This window comes from Chamaea fasciata, unplaced genomic scaffold (assembly GCF_029207755.1).
Source record: "Chamaea fasciata isolate MVZ Bird 193981 ecotype frontalis unplaced genomic scaffold, bChaFas1.0.hap1 SCAF_11, whole genome shotgun sequence".
Lineage (NCBI taxonomy): Eukaryota > Metazoa > Chordata > Aves > Passeriformes > Sylviidae > Chamaea > Chamaea fasciata.
The window spans coordinates 11052701-11075722 of NW_027094096.1; the positions used below are offsets into that span (position 1 = coordinate 11052701).

Below are 23022 nucleotides of genomic sequence, written 5' to 3' on the forward strand. Positions count from 1 at the left end.
TTCCAAATTATAACCTTTCTGTTATCACAAACACTTCCTGCAGTATCTCTATTTTTCTACTGCCTAAATTGCTAGATTTTATCAGATTTCTTAGGCAGGAAATCATGGCATTTTCTGTATCTTTTACTCCACTTTTTTACCTTTTCTTCAGAAAAAAAGCAGTCTGGAAGCATAATTATTTTACATAAACCCCCCCAATTTAACCCATTCCAATCAGTAATACAAAATCCTAACAGTGCCTATTAGTAAATCAAGTACCTGCTAGTAAATATATATTTCATATGAACAACAGCTGTGCTATCATCTTCAAAATTCTTCTAAGAAATGCCTTCACCACACCACACGTGTATTGTATGAAATTCTACACCACTGAATGCTAATTTACAAAACCTGCTTATTATATACAAAAATGAGAATGAGAAAGTTTCCTCTTGGAAAAGAATGCGTAGCACCTGTGCTAGTAGGGAATTTTTATTACCTACACTGAAAACTGAAAACAGATGTCTAGTTTTAAGATTGAGGGAGAAACTTTTGGTGTTTCCTCTTATAGCTTTTGCTCCTCAACAAACACTGTAAACAACAATAAAACCACGGCATTTTAGAAAACAACCAGTGCTTCTGTGGCTTCAGTAAAGTAAAACCTCTCAAGCTGTTCTGCACAGTTAACCTGCTGATTCAATAGAAAAATCATTTTGCTGCAAGATGCCGTATTTATTTTTGACAACTGAATTTTCACAGAACCAGGATGCAGAAAACAGCAGAGAAAAACTGTTCCTGCTAACAAATGACTTGCAGGAGCCATCAAGGTGCCAGCACTGGTTGTTCTATGAGCTAAAAGTGTTTCCAGCAAATGAACTGTAATGGTTTCACCAAAGAACTCCCTGGGTACTGTCAGGAGATCCTACCTGTGTTCAGTCACTACATATTGCTTCTGTATTGGTGTATCAAACATGGGCACCAAGCCAGGATGATGAAAAGGAACTGATAAAGGAAGGTGTAAGCACAAAACTGACACCAGGCCCTTCCTTTAAAACATGACTTCTGCAGATTTAAGGGGTTTTTTTCTGGAATGGTATGTGTTTTAAATACCATATCATAGTTTGTCTCAGGACTTGTAAAATAACCAAGGGTTTTTATTGCTTTTTAAAAATTTCTTTTTTCCTACCCTTGTAACTTTCAGTTAAACAGATCAAACACACCTTTAGACCTGTTTTATCAACACCCCCTCCTCAAGAGCACATAATCTACCTACGTGGAGTTTGAGTAAGACAGATCAGCTGAACAAGACTTAGATGAGTGGAAGATTTTTGGAGGCTTTTTTGGAAGTAGGACAGAGAAAGAAATCAGAAACTGTTGGCAGAGCAGGACACCAGAAACTCTTTTTATGTAGTAATAAGCCAAAAAAAAAAAAAAAAAAAAAAAAAAAAAAAAAAAAAGGACGAATGACATGTCCATGCTCACTTCGCTAACAAAAGCAAGAAATCTACTCATGTAACTGCTTTGAATTCAGACTGCAACGATCCATTACAAATTTCTGGGATGGGAATACGAAATGCTATGTAACATAGTCTAGTGTTGAAACAATTTTAGATTCCTTATGCATTGCTGTCTCTAACACTTAAAAATCTAGGGTTGGCTTTGATTTGTACATAGAATTTTAATCTGTATTTTTACTGGAGAGTCCTGGTGGACCTGAATAGATCCATTGTGCATGTTTTTAAGACCTAAGCATTTACCTGTTTCACTTGCTCATCGCTGCAATCATCTCTGTTGGCATCTAAATTCACAAAACAAACCTGTGATGAGAGAGGAAAAAAAAAGCACTTTATAAAGTTTAATATTAGAGTGGTAGCAACCCTTTTAAAGCCACTATATTTTCATTTTCTAGCCTCGTAGCTGAATCTGTGAATCCTAGTACAAGAAAGGTAGAAAGGTTAGTAAAGAGAACAGCGGAGTAGATTTTAAGAAAGGAGGAAAAAAAGGAATGAGTCATGACTTTATCTGTGCTGACAATTGGCTTGCCTGACGAGTGAGCAAATGTTGCAAATAAACTGTGACACAGAGGATATTAGTAAAGGTAGAGGAAATGTTAAAAATACATTTGATTATATATCTGATAAATTCTTCATGTCTTGCTTTTCCAATGACTTCTCAGGCACTTGTTGCTAAATGTTTTGTAAGTGCAATTGTGAGTTGCTTTCAGAATTTTTCTGCATACCACATAAATATTGGAGTATTTTTCCTAACCTTCCAAGACGTCTATGAGAAGTTAAAAACTTTATCAAAGTAATTTTTTAAACTTGGTTCATGAGCCAATATTCAACAGGAAGTTTTCAGCACCGCTCTCTGGACACCACAAGTGCAGAACAGCTTAACTGCCTGGTGAGCACCTCATGCACCAGAAAGTTCCACTTTTGATGAAGGGTTTTTGTCACTTCTTTGATTATTGTGAGTCTCAATGACTATTTAATGGTAGTGAGATTGACTGAAACAGAAACTTCAGATCTAAAGACCATTTAACTGCTGAAGACTTTTGTTTTATTATATACTTACTGCAAGGCCATTTTCTAATGAGAAAATCCCTCCTCCAGCTCTGAGTTAGAAGCAGGGACTCCAAAGCTAGGCTGGCTGTGAAGTTTATGAGAGCTTGGTGTTGTCCTCATCTAACCCAAACCTAACACAAATTCAAGGCACAGCTGAAGTCAACACCTGATTCCAAATAAACTGCAGATCCAAAATTTAACATAAAAGAGCTGAGTGGCATTTTTTGTTTTTGTTTGGGTTTTTTTTTTTGCTTATTTTTCAGTGAAGAGGAAGTACTTTCCCTAATTCCATGTAAATATCCCATAGAAAATGAAAATGGTCTAAATTATCCCCTTCACCAACACTGTTGTGTTAGGCACCCAAGCTCCTGTTGTGGGCCTGCTTTTACACCAAGATAACCCTGATTTCAGTTTATATATGCACATGCCATATGTACAGATTATGACCATCTGCAATAACAGCCAGCACAGCAGATGGAAAGATCCAGCCAGTGCTCCCATTATAAAGCAAAAAAACCACCCAGTGAAGAAGAAAGCTTTCTGCCCTTTTAAATAGTTTAATGTCATCTTTACATGAACTTAAAAACATATTTTCCAGCCCTTTTACAATTTTAGCAAAAATATTTCTGTGCCTGAATATGACAACAATCAATATATGCTGCTGTCATCTGCTGAACTTTTGAGAAATAGTTATAAAAAATGTCTAAGCTACAAAATAGTAAAAGTACCCTCTAGCAACATAGTATGGTGGTTATGTAATGTCCTAAACATGTTACAGTTGATTAGACAAACACTTCTCTTACTTTCTACTGGGTTTTCACGTGCAGGCATTTCACTTATCAACAATAGGTAGTTACCAAAAAAGCATTAGAAAATTACACTCTTGATTTGCACATGGGCTTGCCCACAAGAATATGAGATATGAGTTATGAGTCTGCAGCTGCACAGAGGTGTGTGTCCTTAGGGGACCATTATTTGGCATCAGGGTAGGAGTGTGGGAAGGTGTGGGGCCAGTTTCAAGTCCTCTCCAGCACGGTCACCCCATGGTGAAGGTAGGGCTGTTACTGAGGAGTGTTGAGAAAAAGCTGCCCAGTAGCAGTTGTGTCTTCAGGGACGTTCCAGCCAAACACCTGATTCTCTGATAAACCTTGGTTTGCACTTTGCTACCTCCATGGGATGATGGCTCATGACTTTGCTGTGATGAACACTGGCACTGCTTCCAGTGACACTGACTGCCATCCTAAAGCCAGGCCCTCTCCAAGCAGCCAAAACAAACACCACCTCTGGTTCAGGTGTGCATGGCACATAACTCACTAATGCCTCAACAGAAGATGCCTCAGTACAAGCAGGAATATCTAGTATTTAAAGTCACATTATCTTTCTTTCTATTTTTTTTTTTTAATTGAACTTGCACTATAAAACCCATGGCAGTACTGAACCCAGTTTCCAAATGCACTTGTCCAATTCCACTGACATTGATACATTACACTGCCAATTCAGTCTTTTAGCATTTCCTGTTCTGTGGACTTTGCAGTTTTAATTATAGGCGATTTTTGAACAAAAACAATTTCACTGTAGTGAAAGACACTGATGAATTCATTTACTTTTTCCCTTTGCTGTGGGCAGGAGGCAGGACTAGACGGGGAGGTACTGTAACCATAAATTACCTCTACAGTTCCATCCTGGCCTGCTCTGCACTACTGCTTCCTTCTAGGAAGTTCACTGTGAGGATAATTTTGTTGGAGATACTTCACCAGTGCAGCTCAAACAGAAAATGATCCATTATGAAAAATCTCTCCCTGTTTTCTGCTTATGTAATGTAAGTTTTAAGCTCTCATTAGCTTGCATTGCTTGATTAACTTCTAGTAATTATCAGGGACACCTCCACCAAAACAAGGCAAAACAACACTAGAGAACAATCCATAAACTTTAGGATGGAAATACTGCATAAATTATGAAGAAAGAGCCAAGGTCACGTCAGGATTTGCTAACCTCAATTTAATTCTGATTTCTTTCTTTATATCAGATGCAGCTTAGTTTAGCTGTAACCCAGCCTTCTCCTCATCATGGTATCTTTAAATGTCAGTCCTTTCCCAACCACTTCTTTACACTTCACGTCCTTGACTTCCCACAAGCACCTTTTCATTTCCAAAGTGTGTCTGTTTTCCACTTACACTGATCTACTGTCTGGAGACCATACAGAAACTTCAAGATATTGCCTTTTTTTCTGTCTTGAGAAATACTTATTTTGGAGGTAGAAAACAACAAAATTTAAATGGTGTCACATAATACAAAACAGAAACAACCTAACACCCAAATTCAGGCTTTACACAGTGAGATAGTCACCCACAACTCCTCGGGTAGATGCCAGAGCTACTTTTGGTTCAGTAGTTTTTCCAAGTTTAGAAATCCCATTTGCTCGAGAGAGAAAGTGCTGTTCTTTTGGTGAACCTGTACCACTGCACTGAAATGTAGAACAAAGCAGGATGCTACATGTCCCTAAACCATTTAATGCACAGGGACACTGTAAATAGCAACTCTTGCACTATGCAGAGTATTCTTGTAATCAATAGCAGATATTTGGGTCTGACCCCCAACCTTCCTCTCATCAAACCCTCCAAGCATTTCTACTAGAATAGTTCCAGGCAGGTTATCATCACTAACTTGCTGAGCTCTTGACTTCTCTGCTGAGAAGAAGTCTTTACTTTCCAGGATCATATAAAAAGCAAATAGAGAAACTTTGTTTTTGCTTTTTCTTCTGTATTTTGCATGCTAATTTCTATGACTGGTAAGAGCTGCATGTTATGAATTCCATAGATCAGTGAAGTCCTAAAATCTGCTCTTGAGTTGGTGCCAAAAGTATGTAGACACCTCACTTCTTAAAAGAACTATGTATTAAGAAATTCTTTTTTATAAAGTGTTTAAGAATGTAACACAGTAAATTTTACTGTTTAAGCACAGTATATTTTCCTCACTGACAAATGACCTCAGGATATAGTTAACCTGGTAAGCAAAGTGAGAGCCACAGTCTTGTGTTCTGTGCTGTGAAGGACTATGGTCAATACTTGAAGTGCTGCAGGAGGTGGGCTTTCCCCCCCCCCATAAAATCAAATACATCTACATTATACCACCCTCCCCAAAATTTCAATATCTATTTTAAAAGAAAGGAAGTTAAACTGAAGAGACAAGACTAAAAAATGAGAACTATATACAGATGGCTTGTGCAACCTGAATTTTACCTCATATGCCCACATTTATGCAATGCACTATTGCTGCCTGATTCAGTGAACAGGAAGCCTGCAAAAAGGGGGAAAATTATGTAAAATCAGAGTACTGTGTATCTGCCATTTTCTAACATTCAAGCCTATCACTTTGTAACCTAAAGGACACTCCTAAACACAGTTTCTTAGTTTCTAATCCATCAGTAGCTGGATTAGGACAACACAGAAATACAGACTATCCAGATAGTAGCAGGTCTATATGGAGGTGACACAAACTGCTTCATCACTGTCATTCCACCACTGCACCCATCCAACTGATCCTCAGCTTTGGCCTGGGTTTCACCAGCAGGCTGGGTTTGGTGCCATACACCTCAGCAGAGGCTAAATTTCTGTGCAGATGTTTGGATTTGCAGCAGAACTGTGTAGAACTCTCCATGTTCTGTGCTGTCCTGGTTGGTATGTCAGGATGTAAATGCTTTCTACCAAATGAGATTATAGAGTCTTTATCTCCCAGGTCTTTATCTGCTCTTCCCATCCTCTTCCTGACACATCACTGAGTCAACACATGCCAGGTGCCAATTCAGACACCCCAAGAGACACTTAGAGACAACAACTGGTTTGGGACTGCTCTTTTATCTGCCCATAAAACTCATGTTTAATTTCCTACAAACAGAAGTGAAAAAGGTAATTAGCCCCAGGAGAGATCTCAGGAGAAAGCAGTTCCGAGCAGGCAGCACCTGGGTGCCAAGTTAAAAAACGTAAATGCCTAAACCTGAGGATGTGCAGGATACAACTGTGGGATAGGAGAAGGTGAGCAGCTGCTCTGCCCAGGACTGAAGTTTTATGTAAAAAAACAGCTGAAGTGCTGGTAGGAATGCAGTTCTCACAGCAGAGAACAGCAGCAGCAACTGCAGCTCCACAGCAGGAAAGGCAGGACCAGCCTGTGCTGCCCCTCACAGAGCTTCCCCCATGCCCTCACCAGGGATTTTGTTCCCTTTAGATCTTACCGTCTGTTGCTGACCAGAGTGCAGTGGCAGAAGCAGAAGGCAGCTGTATGTCAGGACAGCCAGCTGTGTCCTCTCTGTCCTGGTTTGGGTGACCACGTCTGCAGCTCTCCCAATGTCACTTTTAAATTAACATGCACCTTGCTGTGCTTCTTTGCATCTTGCCTTGTTGCTTGTGAGTGACATGCATCTTAACAACAGTGCAGAGATGTTCTGGTTATCATTTAGCATTATCCTTTGAAATACTAAAGGTCTGGCATTTTACTTCCATGTTCTTTCCCCTCCATATTTTGGGTAGGTATTGTTTATTCTCAGGGTGTGTGTTGTTTCTTATACACTATTATTCTAAATACTTTATCCCTTTTTAAAAGTAGGACTGTGAAGGTACAGTTTGTGAAGAGGGTGATTGAATTTTACATCGACTGTGATTGCTGCGACAGTTGTCTTAAGGATTTAATGAAGTGTTTGACCACAATAATTTCTGCTCTTAGCAATAACTCTGTGATGGGATGGCAGATCTGGAATTCTGAGCCTATTCTCATCCTAATTTCCTTTCTGCAAAGTAAAAAAACAATACAGTTGCTCTGAACTTCTATTAGACCTAAGTCTCCTGGCTTTAGAAAGATTAGATCACTGTAATTTCCCCACAGCACAATAACAGAATAGAGCTGCTACAAGGCATTGCTCAGTGAAATGGTGACTATTCCAGAGAACCTACAGCTGCATGATGGGCTCCCTCAGGAGCTGAAGTCAGCGGAAGCCTGAGGAAAAAATATTGTTTTACCCTGTACTTCTGAGCCAAAGTAAACTGTAACCCACAGAAAATATCAAAGGAGTAGCAATGTACCAGATTTTGTCCAGAAATTTGCTGTGGGCTTTGTCTCTTTGAAAATGACCAGAATCACTCATATATTTTTTGACTTACATTAGGATGTCATAAAATGCCTTTTCCAACAGATTGTATCCATACAGCCAGTTTGTGTGACAGGAGCATTTGTTTTGATGGTTAGCAAAATGCTGATCTGCAAAGCTCCCAAACAGAACTTTGCATTTATTTTCACTTGTCTTATTTATGCTAATATAATGGCTAAATAAAACCTCTTGGACTTCCTGCGATATATAGATATAAATGGGTCTATATACACACATATACATACATACGTATGTCTGTATATATATGTGTACTGTCTGTAAGGTCTCCTAATCATTGACCTCTCTGTTCTTTAAAATTGAGATTTCTTAAATCTTGTGTTCCCAACAGAGTTTCAAGTACCATTTTTTTTGAAAGATAAAAAACAAATAGCTGTGAAATGATGAATTCTAAATAAATGGTCTAAAATGTCACATAAGAACATCTATTAGCTAATAAGGAAACAAACTAATAGTTTTGAAGCTCCTAGGAATTTTTTTATCATCTAGGTCTGGTAGGATCTGTGTGAAAGAAGGCTGACTGCAAACTTACTTTGGAAGCTTTGGTCACTTCACCACAATTGTTTACTAAAAGAAAATTTTCATAACTGATACTTGAAGCTTCTATGGCTCTAATTTTCACAATAAGTTCTACAGTGTAGCTCTGATTCGTGTGCTGAAAAGCTGCTGTCAGGTTTTCCCTGTAACTCAGGTTTTGGAGAACAGAAGTCTCCCTACATTGCGTCTTCAGACATTTGCTCTCTTGGGCAACTTCACTGCATTTGATGGGAATCTTGTTATCAATCTGTGACTGCCCCAATGAATATGTGCCTGTTGGGTGTAAAACTTCCTTCACAGAAATGACTTTGCATCCATCAGGGCCAGGAGCAATAGCCAGCCTAATATTTCTACCCCTTGCTCGTCTCTCATTATCATTACAAAGTTATTTTTTTCTGTCACCACTTTTATTTATGGACTGGCATCAAAAGGAGTTTTTACTGCAGAATGAATAGAAAGTATTACTGTTTGTGCAAGACTAAAGAGTTAATGTACATTTCTGTAAAACCTTACATGCCTACATTAATCTTCTTAAATTTTTTGATAGGTCTTATTATGCTTATTTATTTTCTTTCTTTATGTATCCATTAAAATGCTAAATAGAATCTCGGAGGACTAGATAATATAACTGTGACAGTTATCTGATTTCAAGGCCAGTCCAAATAAAAAAATGATGAATATAAACCAATAAACCATAATTGATACCATCATTTAGCTTTGTTCATGTTAATCTTGACTTTTTCCACTTCCTGTATTTGAAAATTGTTGGAATGGAAAAATTATGGTTCCACCAGACCGGAGCAGGGGGTGGTATTTTAAAGGAGAATTTGCTCATGAGCAAAATAATAAGTAGTAACCTGAAATCAGTTTGTGGGTTGCTCAGAAGCCAGTCCTGCACCTTATCCTTTTCCTGCCTCCTCTGACCTCTTGCTCAGCAGGGTGGGCCTGTTTCTGAAATACAAGCACAGTCTGCAACAATGGGTCAGTGACCAGGCTGCTCCAGAAAGAAAAAGACAAAACTTCAAAAAACAGTACTTTTGAATTTTATACACTTCCAGGGAAAAGGTTTCATAGAAACTGTTGAGACTTTAAATTGCCAAAAAGCAATGATGCAATAAAATTTTAACTGTTGTGGTTAATTATAGGCCAGACTCAGCTAAACAAAGCAGCAGAAACAGAGGTCAGTCCCAAAAGGTTTTGTTTAAAATGACTGAAATCATCACTGGCTAAGAACACTGTCCCAAATACACCAAAGAATATAAAATATTTAATGGTTTCAAAAAACAAGCTATTTTACAATGAAACCAAGGTGAAATACCGACTTCCTGCAGCCCCAAATTCTGATTGTTTTGGCAATCTCTGCTCAGGCTGGTTTTGGTAAGCCAAGAAATACAACTGCCTGCAGTCTACAAAGCCAAACAGATGAATTCTTTAATCCTATAAGCAACTGAAGCAGGAAATTAAGATGATGTTTGATTTACAGAAAAGAGAGCATTGATGGTACATTATTAAATGAATGCTCAGATTTCTGGGCCAGTTGAGTATTTGCTTACTGTTTTCTTTAACACACCTAGATATTTTTATTTGTACAGCATAGATCTAAACTACTATAAAAATCAATTATTTTTCTCAAAGACATTGGTATGGCATGTAGAAGCACAAAACGAGATTAAAGCGTTATAAGTACTTAAATCCATTCTGCTTATCTGTGCACAGCAAACTGTTCTGTGGTGCTCTAAAGGATTTTTTAGTACTTGAGAAAGATGAGGAAGTCAATGTGGCTAAGCCTAATTAAAAAATGCAAATGATTTTGCTAAGCAAAGATGTCAAGTGAAAATACTCCATAGCAGTGACTATGAGAGACTGATCGGACTCAAGTTCCGCCTGCTCCAGTCTCTGGGGTGTCAGGATGAGCAGGTATTACCTGGGTGTAAGTGCAGCTACCAGCAGATAGAAAGAAGCAATTGTGCATTATACAGCTAGATAGAGGCTGTCAGATCAGCAGCTAAAACACCAGTACCTGGAACAGAGTATTTGGTTTTGAGTTTTTAAACTGAGCTACTTCTTCCTTACTTGCCTCTACTACTCTAATTATACTTCTCACTTCATTATAATACACAATATGCTGCCCACCCCATCTTTTTAAGTAAAATGTTAGTATGCGTAATAGTTCAGACTATGTAGCTCATTTTTGTTCTGTTTTTCACACAGTGGGGCAGGTCTGCTGTAATTTGCAGTCTCTCCAGGCCTTTTGTTCTGGACTACACTGAGGGAAGAAGGAAGGGGGAGGTGGCACTTTGAAGGGCAGCAGGGAAAACCAGCAGCTCCATGGTTGTCACACCTTATGAAACTCTTCCTGATAAATCACTACTCAAAGCTTTCTGTGAAGGGATTTCAGGACTGTATCCCATAAATCAGGAACTGTTGTCTCTAGATGAAAAACAGGCCCCTTTTCTCCTCTGATAAAAAAATCTTTACTAAAAGCAGATCATTCTGTGAGTTCTCTCTGCTTTTCAGAGGCTGGGGTGAGAATTAAGGAAGGAAGCACGCAGGTCTGATGATGGGTTTTGATTGAGCTCAGTCATATGATAAATATGCACCATTATTCACCATAAGAAATTAGGACTGTAAAATCTAACTGATCTGGATAGTTTCTTCAGCTCTTCCTTTTCTTCACCAGGCCCATCCTGGCCCTAAGCTTCTTCTTGCTTCCTGGCTCATAAAATTAAATTTTTAAACCAAGACCATCGTGTTTTCTCTCCTTGAAAAGGATTGTCTCATCTTTCCATTCACGGAATTTACATTCAGCATACAAAATATCCAGCTACTTCTGAGCACTGTTAAAAGCAACAGATATTACAGCTTTGTGATGGATACAGTTTGGTGACAGCAATGGTTTCTGTCATTTTTAACCACACCTTTTGGGACTGACCTCTGTTTCTGCTGCAGCAAACGTGCACAGCATCTGTCTGCTCAAGCACGCTCTACAAATTGCAGGGCAGCTCTGCCCCAGCTGTTAGGTTAAAAATAGGTAGGGCTCTGAGGCAGCAAGCTTACTTGAAAAAGGTACAGGTTCCTGTGCTTGTGAATCAGTGTGGAAAACTGCTGGCTGGCTGACTGGCTGTGTGAGTGCTGAGATTAGAAAAGCCTGCTTATCTATGTATTAACATCTTAAGGTTAACTTTTCAGCACGTCCATATGTGAGCTCTGCCACTGCCGCTTTCCTCTCAGTAGACTTTATTAAAGTGTAGCTCTCTCTGGTTTCTCTGCTGTATAAGGAAGGTTTGAGTTCACATCCTTACAGTTTCTCAGTTTCATCTGTATTCATGAAACCTGTAGGAACTCTGGCTCTCAAACCTCTCGCCCATTGTCAAATTAGACAGATAATCATCCAGTAAGCTCAAAAGTGAGCTTGAAATTATTTCACTTGAGCCTGAAATTATTTCTGTTGGTAAAAAGGCAACCAGAAACTCTAATCATGCATCTTTACTGAGGCTGTAATCCTAGGTGTTCTCCTGATTCTTTAAAAAAAATTAATCAAACTAACTGAAATCTAATTCAACTGGTTTGTCAAATTTTTATTCACACAAACCCACAGCTGCTTTGGGAGAATGTTTTGCCTAATCATATGTATTTTTGGACAGATTTAGGTCTTTCCCCAGTAGAGTTCTACAAGCACTTTGAGGGAACTAAAAAAAAAAGGCTGTAGGGTGGATGTGTGGATCTGGAAGAACTTAGCTTACCCTGTTCAATACACTGTTCAAGAAGCAAATGGGGAAATTCTTCAAACTCTTCATAGTAAATAAAGTTATTTTAACTGGGAAAAAAAATTTGGTGGATTTGATACTAATTCTTCCCATACACCTGGAAAAAATTACTTAAAAAATAGGACTACCCATATCTGCAGACCGTCAGTTAAAAAAGAGCGTGGAATATCTCAATTAAACATCTGCTGCAATCTGGAGGAGGTGGCCATGACATCAGAATTATTGAATCCATCCCTAATGCCTGTGTGTCAGGCAGAAATACCTGTACTTATGCACACTCATCCATTCTCACAAGCTCTGCATTCCCAGAGCCAGACCACAGAGCTCCTGTAATCATAGATGTTTTTCCACTAAATTACATAGCAGCTGACAGAAATAAAGATTTGTCCATGAGTCACTTGGATTATTAGTTTTATCGTTACTATTTTTAAGCTCAGCAATTTAAAAAAAATTACTTGTTTGTTCCACGTACTTAGTTGCATACATGGTTGGAGAAAAAATACCTGAGTAACATTTCTGAGCAGTTTAGAACAAACCCCTGGAATAAAACAAGAATCTCCTAGCTTTCATTTTCTTGCATCTGAAATAGCAGAGTTGGGAATTAGAAAGGTATTCTGGTCTACACTTCTTTCCCTAGACAACCTTCTACCAGGAAAACATCTGCTTTCTTCATGGCCACCTTAAACCTGCAGGTCCAGAATCATATTACAGAAAGGGGCCCTGAACTCCTATAGTGATGATTAAAGTCAGGGCTTCTGTAGTTCCCAGTCTCTTTGCAGAAGACCAAAGAGATGAGAAATCTTGGCATCTAGTTGAGGACTGGATTGGATCTTTTTGGAAAAGGAACTGGAAATCTCAGCCTGAGGTAGGTTCCCGCAGTACTATAAGGAGAGGAGTTTTTGGTAGTTTCAGTGACACTGAAATGTGTGGTGAGTTCTGTTTGTTCTCTAACTTACAGATGTTGCGTGGACAGCTGCCTTGCATCTCTCAGTTCACAGGGCACATGGACACACCCTTTGTCTATACAAGGTTCTGAGAGAAGCTCTCTGGAGATGAGAACACCTGTGGCAAAACACTCAGCTGCAGTTAGGTGCAACCTACAGGGGAAGCTTAGGTTCCACACCAAGAGCACAAAGCTGTGCACAAGAACTTCCGCCCTGGTATGTTCTTCAGGTTCTCACACTGTCATGGGGCTTCTGTGTTTATCTGTGTGATAAACAACTGCTCATTTCACTCAGGAGGAGCTCTGCTGCCACAGCCAGCACAGCCTCAGCTGGAGCAGAGCAATTAGACAGCCTGCCTAGGGGCACACAGCTCCTGCACCCACTCAGCCCACTCACAGATTCCTCAGCTATTTAAAGATACAGTTTCATGAGTGTCTGTGAGTGCAGTCACACACAGACACTCATGAAGAGGAATGAGGATTATCTGAAGCAGGCGTGTACACTGGCTTTCTTTTGCATTTGGTTTCATAATGCCCTATATGTCACCTTCATTCATCTTCCTTCTGGTTTTATAGTAGGCTTTAAAATGCCTCCATTCAGAGGAGTGAGGCTTGTGACACTGCCATTATAAAGCACGTAATGGAAAGACACTTCCTGTAATATCTGGGAAAGAGAGATCTCAACCCTTAACAAACTAGTAGCTGAAATGTGTGGGTTTCAGGTAATATTCTTCAGGGTGTTCCTTCAGAGTGTTCTCCCACCTTTTTTTTTAATCATTACTATTATTTTGCCTCCTGTTACTCCACCTTGGAGTAGTTTTGGCAAACAGGCAGGATTTTCAGGATTTTGTTTCATGCCTTGATACTGAATTGGTGTGCTGTCTTGGGATGAAAGAATGCAATCACATAAAGTGTCTCCTTTTCCTGAGCATACAGAAAAGTACCTACTGAAGAAGTATATATAGTGTATATAGTATATAGTGCTTTAAGGACTGGCATACTTTTGTGAAGAGCTGAAATGTTATAAGAAATAAGGAAACTGAAAATCACCAGCTGTTGCTTTTCTGTTGCAGGTATTTGGTTTTAGATTACAATTTCCTTTTTTTCCACTGAACAAATTCTGGTGACTTATTTTCACTGCCATTGGGTCTCATCACTTCTTTTTGGGGTCATTAGCAGTTACCACTAATATGCAGAGAGCACATTTTTAGTAGATAGGAGACTGGGAATGGTGTAAGAGATGTAGCTCGCTCCTCCATGCACAGTAAAATCTGACCTTTCATATTTAAATGGTTAAAGAGGATCTTAAGCTGGAGTATGTCTTATATGAGGTGTTTGAAATAGCCTGATAGTGACTCAGAATTAAAAAAAAAAGTTTCTGGAAGACAGAACTAATCATCCATTAGCATTTGGATGCAATGCTTGTCTCACAATAATTTCCATGCTTGCCAAAATGATTCTGGCAGAGGAACCAGCTGTGAAATGTAGAAATTAAAATATTAGTTTGGAAGTACTAGATATGCCCTTTAGCTGCTAGCAAAATGATTTGCATGAATGAAAATGTAAGGCAGCAGTATTATACAGGTGGGAAAATTTCTGTCCCCCCTTTTCTCCTTGTCTCCCCTGCTTTCAGTGCTGAGCACAATGTCCCATCTATGGAACATCCTTTGGGCCAGCTGGGGTGTGCTGTCCCAGCCTGCTGTGCACCCCAGTGAACTCTCTGGTGGGGGCAGTACAAGGGAAAAGGACTTTATTCTGTGCAAGCCCTGTTCAGGAATAGCAAAAGCATCTCTCTATTATCAACCCTGTGCTCAGCAGAAATCCAGAACATAGCTCCATACCAGCCACTGTGAAGAAAATTACCTCCAGCCCCGCACACAGTGGTAACCTCAGAGTGTGAGGCAGCTCAGGCCCATCTTCTGTGCTACAAATAACTCAAAAGGCTTCATGACAGGCATCCCTCAGTGGTATACAGCAGTATGTTCCTTATCTCACCAAAGTCAGATCAGGCTATCATAAAAAAATCCATTTGTGTCAAAGTAGGACCATGGCACTCTAGTGACAGTTTCTCTGCTCAAAAATACAGCAGGATGCAAGGCAGATTGGGGAAACATCAACTTGAAATGAGGTCTGAGCCTTCCTTCTGTTGTGCGGTCCTTTGCATGATTAGAGAGAAGCAATTTCCATCTCTAGCTGTGAGTGGAAGAAGTAGTTTTCCCGTTCTTGCCCTATATTTTCATTGGGATAGCCACAAAAGCCACATTATTCCTTTCAATTTTCATGTAAAAATCTCTCCTGTGAGATGCACAACTGCTATCTAACACGAGATGAGGTTTGCAACCACTCTTCTTGCAGGCCCTAACGGAGTGTTTCCAGAAGCAGACAACTCAGTGCATCTCCTGTGAGTCACTCAAATTCACCTAAATAAGGTCCTGACATGACTTTCCCTTGTCTCCCCAGCTCAGCCCAACCTAAATTCTCTTTTAGGTACACCTTGTATGTTGTCAGAAGGATGTGTTATACTGCTCTCCTTCCAGTATTTTTAGCAGCAATGTGTTTGAAATTTTGTCCAAATTATTCTTCAGAAGGTGCTTATCTCAAATGACTTGGCGAATTTATGGTTCTTGATATTTTAGAGACTATCCCTATTTTAATGGCTGAACTGCATTAATGAATCTTCCCAAGTTATCTCTTCGTAACCCATTGCTTCAAAACCAGCTGTGAATATTTTCTTCTCATTAAAGCTTATTCCTTTGGGTTTGATATAATTAATTGCCACTTATGACTTAGAGAAAATATTCCAATAAATATTTATGCCACATGCACCATCTACTCTCTCCAGTGCCCTGTACACTTAATGTTTAACAAATTTCTGTGAACCTCAGCCTGCAATTCATGTTAGAGGGAGCCTGTGGTTATAACAGCAACACAGTCACAGATGTCCACTCTGGAGTTAGCACAAGAATCTAATTTCTTGATAAAGCAGGTCATGGAGGCACAGAGAGTATGCCAGAGTGGAATGCTGGAGAGGATACAGCTGCAATGCCATCCTTGATCCTCCCAGGGCTTATTTATAGCTTTGGCAGGTTAAGCATCTGCTTCTCTTAAGCACAGATAGAAAACCACTGCAGTGTTGAGACTGACATGGAGGGACGGGAAAGAAGATGGCAGATCTAGACAGAAAATTAAACACTGTCCCAAGTCTGAAGTGACAGGAAAGAGAAGAAAATCTATTGTCAATCTTCCACACTCTGAAATTCATGAGGCAGCTTTTGTCTGCTGTATGATATATGTGTGGTACTGAAAATGTGGAAATAAGGGCATATTTGAATTTAAGGGCATATTTAAATTCTGTCTTAACACTAGCTCATATGTGAAGACATATTTTTTGGAGCCAAGTACATACAAGAGCAGAAAGTGAAACATATTTTACAGATTATACAAGTAATCCTTTCAGTGGTCTTTTAAGCAAGTTCTCAGTCTGCCTGCACTGGGCTCCATAAGGCAGAGAGCAATTGGTGAAGAGGAGGGGTTTTATTTCTCTGTGCAAGCCAGAGAGGGGCTCTCTGGAAGGTACAATTCCTTACCACAGCAGCATGAACACCCACACACTCCTGAGAAAGGACACCTCAGCGCCACAATTTTGCCTGCTGCTGTTGATTCCTGCACCTTGTCAGGATGTAATTATGGTATCGTCAAGCTGAATAGGAAGATGAGACTTAAACCTAAAAATATCTCCAGTAATTACGGTTTAGATCTGGAAAGAAACGGATGGATTTTGATTTCTGAAAGAGACAATGCTGTTCCTGAAGATGGTTGAGTAATTATGAAGTGAAAGGTAAAATAAACAGCCTTGTAATTCCCTGTCTATGACATAGTGCTGAGGTGTGCAAGCAATCTCGTGAGGGAGGAAAAAGGTCTTAGGACGTAGGTCTGGTGGTTTTAGGCAGAAAAATAGGGCTTTGCCATGTTTGCTAGCAAATGTAAAACTTCATTCAAACACAGTAAAACAAAGTACTTGTTTCAGCTGTGCATGGTCACTATTCAGGAACACACATGGCTTTGTTTTAAAACAAGCCAACTAACAAAAATCTCCTCCTTTGAGATTCAAGACTGCACTTCTGTACTTGCCTGTGTAAAAAGCCTTGTTGACTACTACCAACCCTGGGAATAATCCTTCTTTCTGAGCTTGTAAGACTATACTGTCACTCTTCAGTGAGGGCATGCTCTCACTCTTCGGATTCTCTGAAGAACATACTGGATACAGGGGCCCTGACTAAGGGATAGAAAATGTCCCTGAAAGAGTGTCTGCACAGTGTCTGTTGTTAGAAAGCTACCCGGAAGTAATCTAGTATCAAAGACTGATCAAAAAAAAATCTGTGTATTTGTACCTAAACAGCCAAAGATATGTAGTGCCTTATCTTTAAAAAGACTTGGGTGAAGAAAAGAATGAAAACCACTCATAATCTACTTTAATTCAGTTGAAAGCTTCTGTCCTCTGTTTCATCGAAATACACCTTGCCAAAGATTTCTTCCTTTCTGCATATGTTATCATTCAGTTCGAATTAATTTGTGGGAACTGTTTCCTGGATGTTTTGTTCCATCCTTTGAGTGAGCACTGGCATTTATCTGACAATATGGTGAGATGATTCAAGGAAGACTTGGCTAGAAAAACTAATTTCTTAATTTCATATTTACTTTTTTCTCTGAATTGATTTACTGCACATTTGTACAAATGCCAGGGCAGTAAAGGAGACTAATCAGGAGCTGGAGGAGGAAGTGAGACCACAGAAGCCCTGATTTGACCAGCTCAAATTAGTGCATAATGGCATCCTTAACCTCCTCCAGAAGTTGTTTGAAAGCTGATGGCTAAACTGCAATTAACGAGATAATGCTGAAATACCTGCTCAGGACAGCAAAGCTGTGCAGTTGCAAGGCAAACAGCCAGTTCTGAAAATCCAGCTGCTTTGATAGCAAAATGACATTCTTCATTATCTCAGTTAACAGTGACACCACAGACCATGTGATCCATCATCACATCACCTGTTTGCTTTGGTAATGATCTGGTTTCTCTCTCACTTGTCACTTCACTAAGGTAAGCATTGCTTCCCTTCTTTGAAGAGCTCAAGTTTGTCTCCTAGGCTGGGTATGTTCTCCTGCACTAAACTAAGCAGATTATAACCCTAAACTGTAATCTTTCTCCTGTGCTGCAGATGGATTAGGGTTTTTCCACACGGCATAAAACCGCTCAGTGGTTGCTGCTGTCTCCACTGTCCCACTCCCCCAGCCATGCTGTCTTCCACTCTCCTCTGTGCTTCCACCATCATCATCATACCACTTCCCAAAAAGTGCCAATGGCACAGGGGCACAGAAGAGCAGCAAACAATCAGACAAGAGGGCGTTTTACCATGACTGAATTTGACTGAAGTTTGGGTTGCTGTCCTTGTGCTTTTCCCTCTGCTCTGGCCATGTGTTCCCACCGCTCCCTTGGGCTGGACCTAACCAACATCCAACTGCCTATGTCTATGCATACAGCCTGCATTACATACATCCCTGTATGGAGCTTTCTGGAGTGAGCATTTATGTGGTTACAGAGTAGGGGCACTTGCAAATGGAAAAGCTGCTGGACTATTTCAAGAATGTTTCAAAACCTTTAACACTTTATTGAAACTGTTCTCTCATCCATCTGCCTGCAAATTCAGTTTTTTTCTCAGCTTTAAGGAGATCGAAAACAATTTAAAATGAGCCCTTGTCACACCCTGACTCTTTAAAAAGTGTTATCTTGTTATGCTAAAGTAAGAAATGAGCACAGTTTCTTAGGGCTTTGTTTTAATTGAAAGGCAGGTATTTTCCACCTTCCATACCTATCACTGCCATTTAGGTGTGGATCGTTTCCCCTTCTCCAATATACCTGAAAAGAAGTTTGCAGGATTTCTGCCAGTCTGGAAATCCACTGCCCCTCACACAAAGGCACACTGCTCGGGAAGGAGAGGTTCTACCTTCCTACATCAGGTTCTCAAGGACAATTCCCTGTTAGGCTGTGTGGAGTGGGAATGTCTTTCTCCCAGCCTCCCTGTTGGGACAGAACGGTCATGCAAGGAGTGATGGGGTGTGATGATTTTGCAGGGAGATCATTGCAGCCTGGTTCCATTTTGAGAGGATTTTTTTTTTTCCAGTGCAAATATAATTTCTAATGGCTTTTTGCTGGCCTGGAGCATGAAAGGCCAGAGAATTTCTTGAGAATTCACTTATAAGCATCTTGAACTTAATGAATGCCAAATATCTTGCATGACTATACCACCATTTTTTTTCCTTTCATTTAGTTTTGTATCTTGCTTTTTTCCTAAATAATAGTTTCACCACTATGTTCATGAAGAATTCTTAAAAGAAAATTAAGATACATCTTTAGCAGTGTGGCAATACCACCTTAAACATGGAGCTGCTCTAAAGCACTGCAAAGAAAAGTGTTAAATCATAGCAACTGCTAAGATAAAGTCACAATTGACATTTCTGTGTGCAAGATGAAGAGACTGTGCTTTAGGAGAGTTCAATGCTAGAAGAAAATTATAAACCATCTAATTAAGCAAGAATTTAAAATTCTTAACTTGTACTAACACAAGCCAACCACAAATATTCACCACTGGTAATTAATCTAGATCTAGATCTTTGGAGAGAAAGTAGGGGCAAAGTACCTATCAGTTTTTTCTTTTCCAAAAAGCTCTTCATAAAAGCATGTCCAAAGCAGGAAACATTTGTTATAGGTCCAGAGAAAAAAAGCTGGCAGTAGTGGAGTAAGCAAAAGTACATATTTTTATGTGAAACTACTTTTATTTTATGAGGTCACTCCATGGGGTAAGAAGAATGTCACATTACAGAAATTTAATTGCATTTATAAATCATTATGTGGAGCTTATGTGTGATTATGTCTCACAAATCCATGTGTTTTATTCTATTAGGTGGATTTTGATTAAGTTCTCATTCAGTAGAAACAAACAGAACAAGACATCCATATTCAACTACTTGCAAAATACTACCTGATTATATTAGCAGGAAACTATGTATCCTAATCTCAGTGGTAAACTGCTGCTCAACAGTACCATTGTCAATGGCAGTAAGTTTAATGAAATGTTTAGCAATTAGACAAATATCCCCCAAAGAGGAAAAAAACCCACTTATAATATTGGTGTAGAGGAAAAAGCTCTTTGAGGTAGTTTAACCTTTTAAAGCAGACAGCAGGGCAAAATCAGAAAATGTTGCCTGAAATAAGGAGGTTAGCAATGGCATAATCTTTCTACAACAACTTACCTTTGCTTGGTATGTCCAACCTATCAGAGATAAATATAATTTCCTCTAAGAGTCTATGGAAAATTAAGCAAAAAGTCAAAGCTCAACAGGTCAAAAAGCAACCCATAATTAATTCTTATATTATTATTTGAGGTAATAATTTCCTCTGAGAAAATAAGCTTTATTTTTAAGATACTAAATTATAAATAGTAAAATTAAGTGACTGTAGTCAATAGGTTTTGCACCAAAAGTAATCCCTTCCTGTAGCAAAAAACAAGGATACCACTGATTATCTGCCTGATGAACCTGCTCTGGTTAAGAATGTGTTCAGGTTCTCACCATGTAAGGTTGCTCACTTGCACTCTGGGATTAGGTTGTGTAGTTCGCTCCCTCTGCCTTGTGGAAACCGACAGACCAGTGCTCAGTATGACTGAATTAAGCCAAATAACCGCGGACCATACTCCCAAATGTCATGACTGCAGTGACACTGCTGTGTCACTGCTGCTGCTCTCAGTCACTCTGCACCACCCCAGGCAGGACGCTAAGCTCCGGCCGCCACCTCCATGGGGTAGAGGTTCAGTGTCCTGGCAGCAGCAGCCTGGGTTCATCAGCTGGAGCTGAATATTCGTGTCCTTGAGGAAATCCCAGCAGACTCCATGGGAGCCCTCAGCTGGTCTTTAGGTTGCGTGCAGCGCAAGCAGTGCTGGAAACCTTTTACCTGAGATAAAGAATATCTTCTCTTTGCTCAGTGAGACCAGGAAATAGCATTCAAATGGGATTCTGAGGAAAGATCTGCTCTTCTGAGTTCTCCATCAAGTAAAAAACTATTAAAAACACAGCCATGTATTTCCATCCAGTTTCATGTGGATAGTTTATAAAGCAACATAACTCCTATTTATTCATGCACATTGTTAAACAAAGGTGATCTTAATCGCATTATAACCCACAATAAAGAGACAGAAATTTAATTTCAAGTGCAAAATAATTTTGTTTGAGATCTTCAGCAGCTTCCCCTCATCAAACATGGAAAGAGATTTTTCTCTTTATTTGTGTCTCTCTGCCTTCAGGAACACTGAGCAGCCTTTTAAACATCTGCTCTTTCCAACCTGCCACTTAACAAGTTATGGTTCAGCATAATTTTCTCTTTGGCTTGTTTTTCTCTCTTGTGAGTTGCAGATTATGAACATAAAAAATACAGAGAGCCACCAAAGTCTGAAAGCCAAATGTGGGGAAACCTCTGCAGTCGTCTTTATTAATGTGCTCTGTATAGAAATCGGTATTTTCAGTTTATATGTTTGCTTTTGAAAGAAAGCTGGAAATTACAGACTTTTTCAGTTTAACATGTACTGCTGTCAGCCCCACACCCTACCCAAATAACTCTCAAGGAACTTTTGTCCAGAGGAGGTGGCAGTGAGTACTTACCGAGGCACAGTTGCTTTCCGACTTGTCTTCTAGAAAGCCAATTTGGCATGGTGTCCTCTGATTCTGCAGCCAGTAGTCTGTCGATTCCAGCAAACTGTTACTGCACAGAATCTGTTAAAATAGTTAAAAATAGTTAAAATAATTACAAATTTTTTCTGAGCCCTATCGTGCTTTGGGGGCCTGAACCCCATTGTTGTAACTCAATGGAAATTTTGTTGACAAAACTGGGGGGAGGGGAGTGGCAGGAGAAAGATGGACAAGACAGACATGTTTGGTTTGGACCCATCCAGTTTTTGCACCTTTAGTCAAATCACCGACATGTCCTATGTACGAGCCTATTTTCTTCCAGAACTGAGAGCCCCTGGAGACAGACACTTGAAGGAAATGCCCAAACCCAGTATTTTTATTGGAAAATATAGCTATGAGTTTTGTTCTGCATTAAAGTGATAAACAGGTGTGTTAGGAAAACTAATTATTCTATTACACCAGAGTACACAAACTTGCAGCCTTTATTATGGACTGTATCTCTCTCCATAGTAGATCAGTACTAGCCATTCTGCCAGCAGCCTCAATTCTGGGACTTCCAAGGCTCCAAACTCCTTCTTCTCAAACAAGTTTTTCTGTTTCCTGAGAAGCTGAAGTACTTTGGACGTTTTGTAATGAGTCCTGAGGTCAGTCAGCACCCTGAGACCAAAACTTTGGGTTCAGTCTCTGTGTTGACTCAGCCCCACAGCTTGTGCCACAGACCCCACTCAAACCAAGCCAAAATGGGGTTACAGAGATCTGTAGACTTCAAAGAGGCAAAGCCAGTTTGCAAATCTGATGCTTAGATTAAACAGAATTATTTACCTTTCTGCCTCTGTACTACTATTCTACCATGAAAAAGAGGGACCACTAGTATCTTTAAAACAGCTACAGAACAGCAGGAAAAATATTGCTACACCATTGGTGCTACTTACAGAACATTTTCTTATGGCTCATCATCTTCCCTAGGCAGCAATGTTAAGAAGTAAGTTTGTGAAATAGATGTATATTTTATTTGTGCTTCTTGCAATTCTTGTACTACATGGAAATAGCCTGTACTCTAATTTTTTGACTTTTAATAATGATATTTTAAAATACAAATTTGCTGCTATACCTAGGGAGAGAAAATCTATCTACAGTACTCTCCGTTACCTGAATGCATGTTTTGTATTGACACACATCTGTCCTACTTCAAGAATACTTGATCTCTAAGCCTAAATCCCTTCTTAGGAAGAGAAGTGAGAATAACCTGTGAGGTCTTCTCACTTCTCAGGGAAGATGAATGTGGACAGCTCATCTGGCCAGTTGACACAGTTTTCTAGTACTTGGGGGCATCCAGAAGTAAGC

General features: G+C 39.6%; 1 protein-coding gene across 2 annotated transcripts in view; it reads right to left on the reverse strand.

Moving 5' to 3' along the window:
- SPHKAP (SPHK1 interactor, AKAP domain containing) overlaps positions 1-23022 on the reverse strand; it is a 53306-nt gene that overhangs the window by 19015 nt on the left and 11269 nt on the right. For both annotated transcript variants that reach the window (XM_066193220.1, XM_066193219.1), the window contains exons 3-4: positions 21652-21762; positions 1737-1796 (exon numbers count right to left, since the gene is read on the reverse strand). In XM_066193220.1, the coding sequence (XP_066049317.1) occupies positions 1737-1796; positions 21652-21762 (171 nt within the window). The remainder of the gene's footprint in view (positions 1-1736; positions 1797-21651; positions 21763-23022) is intronic.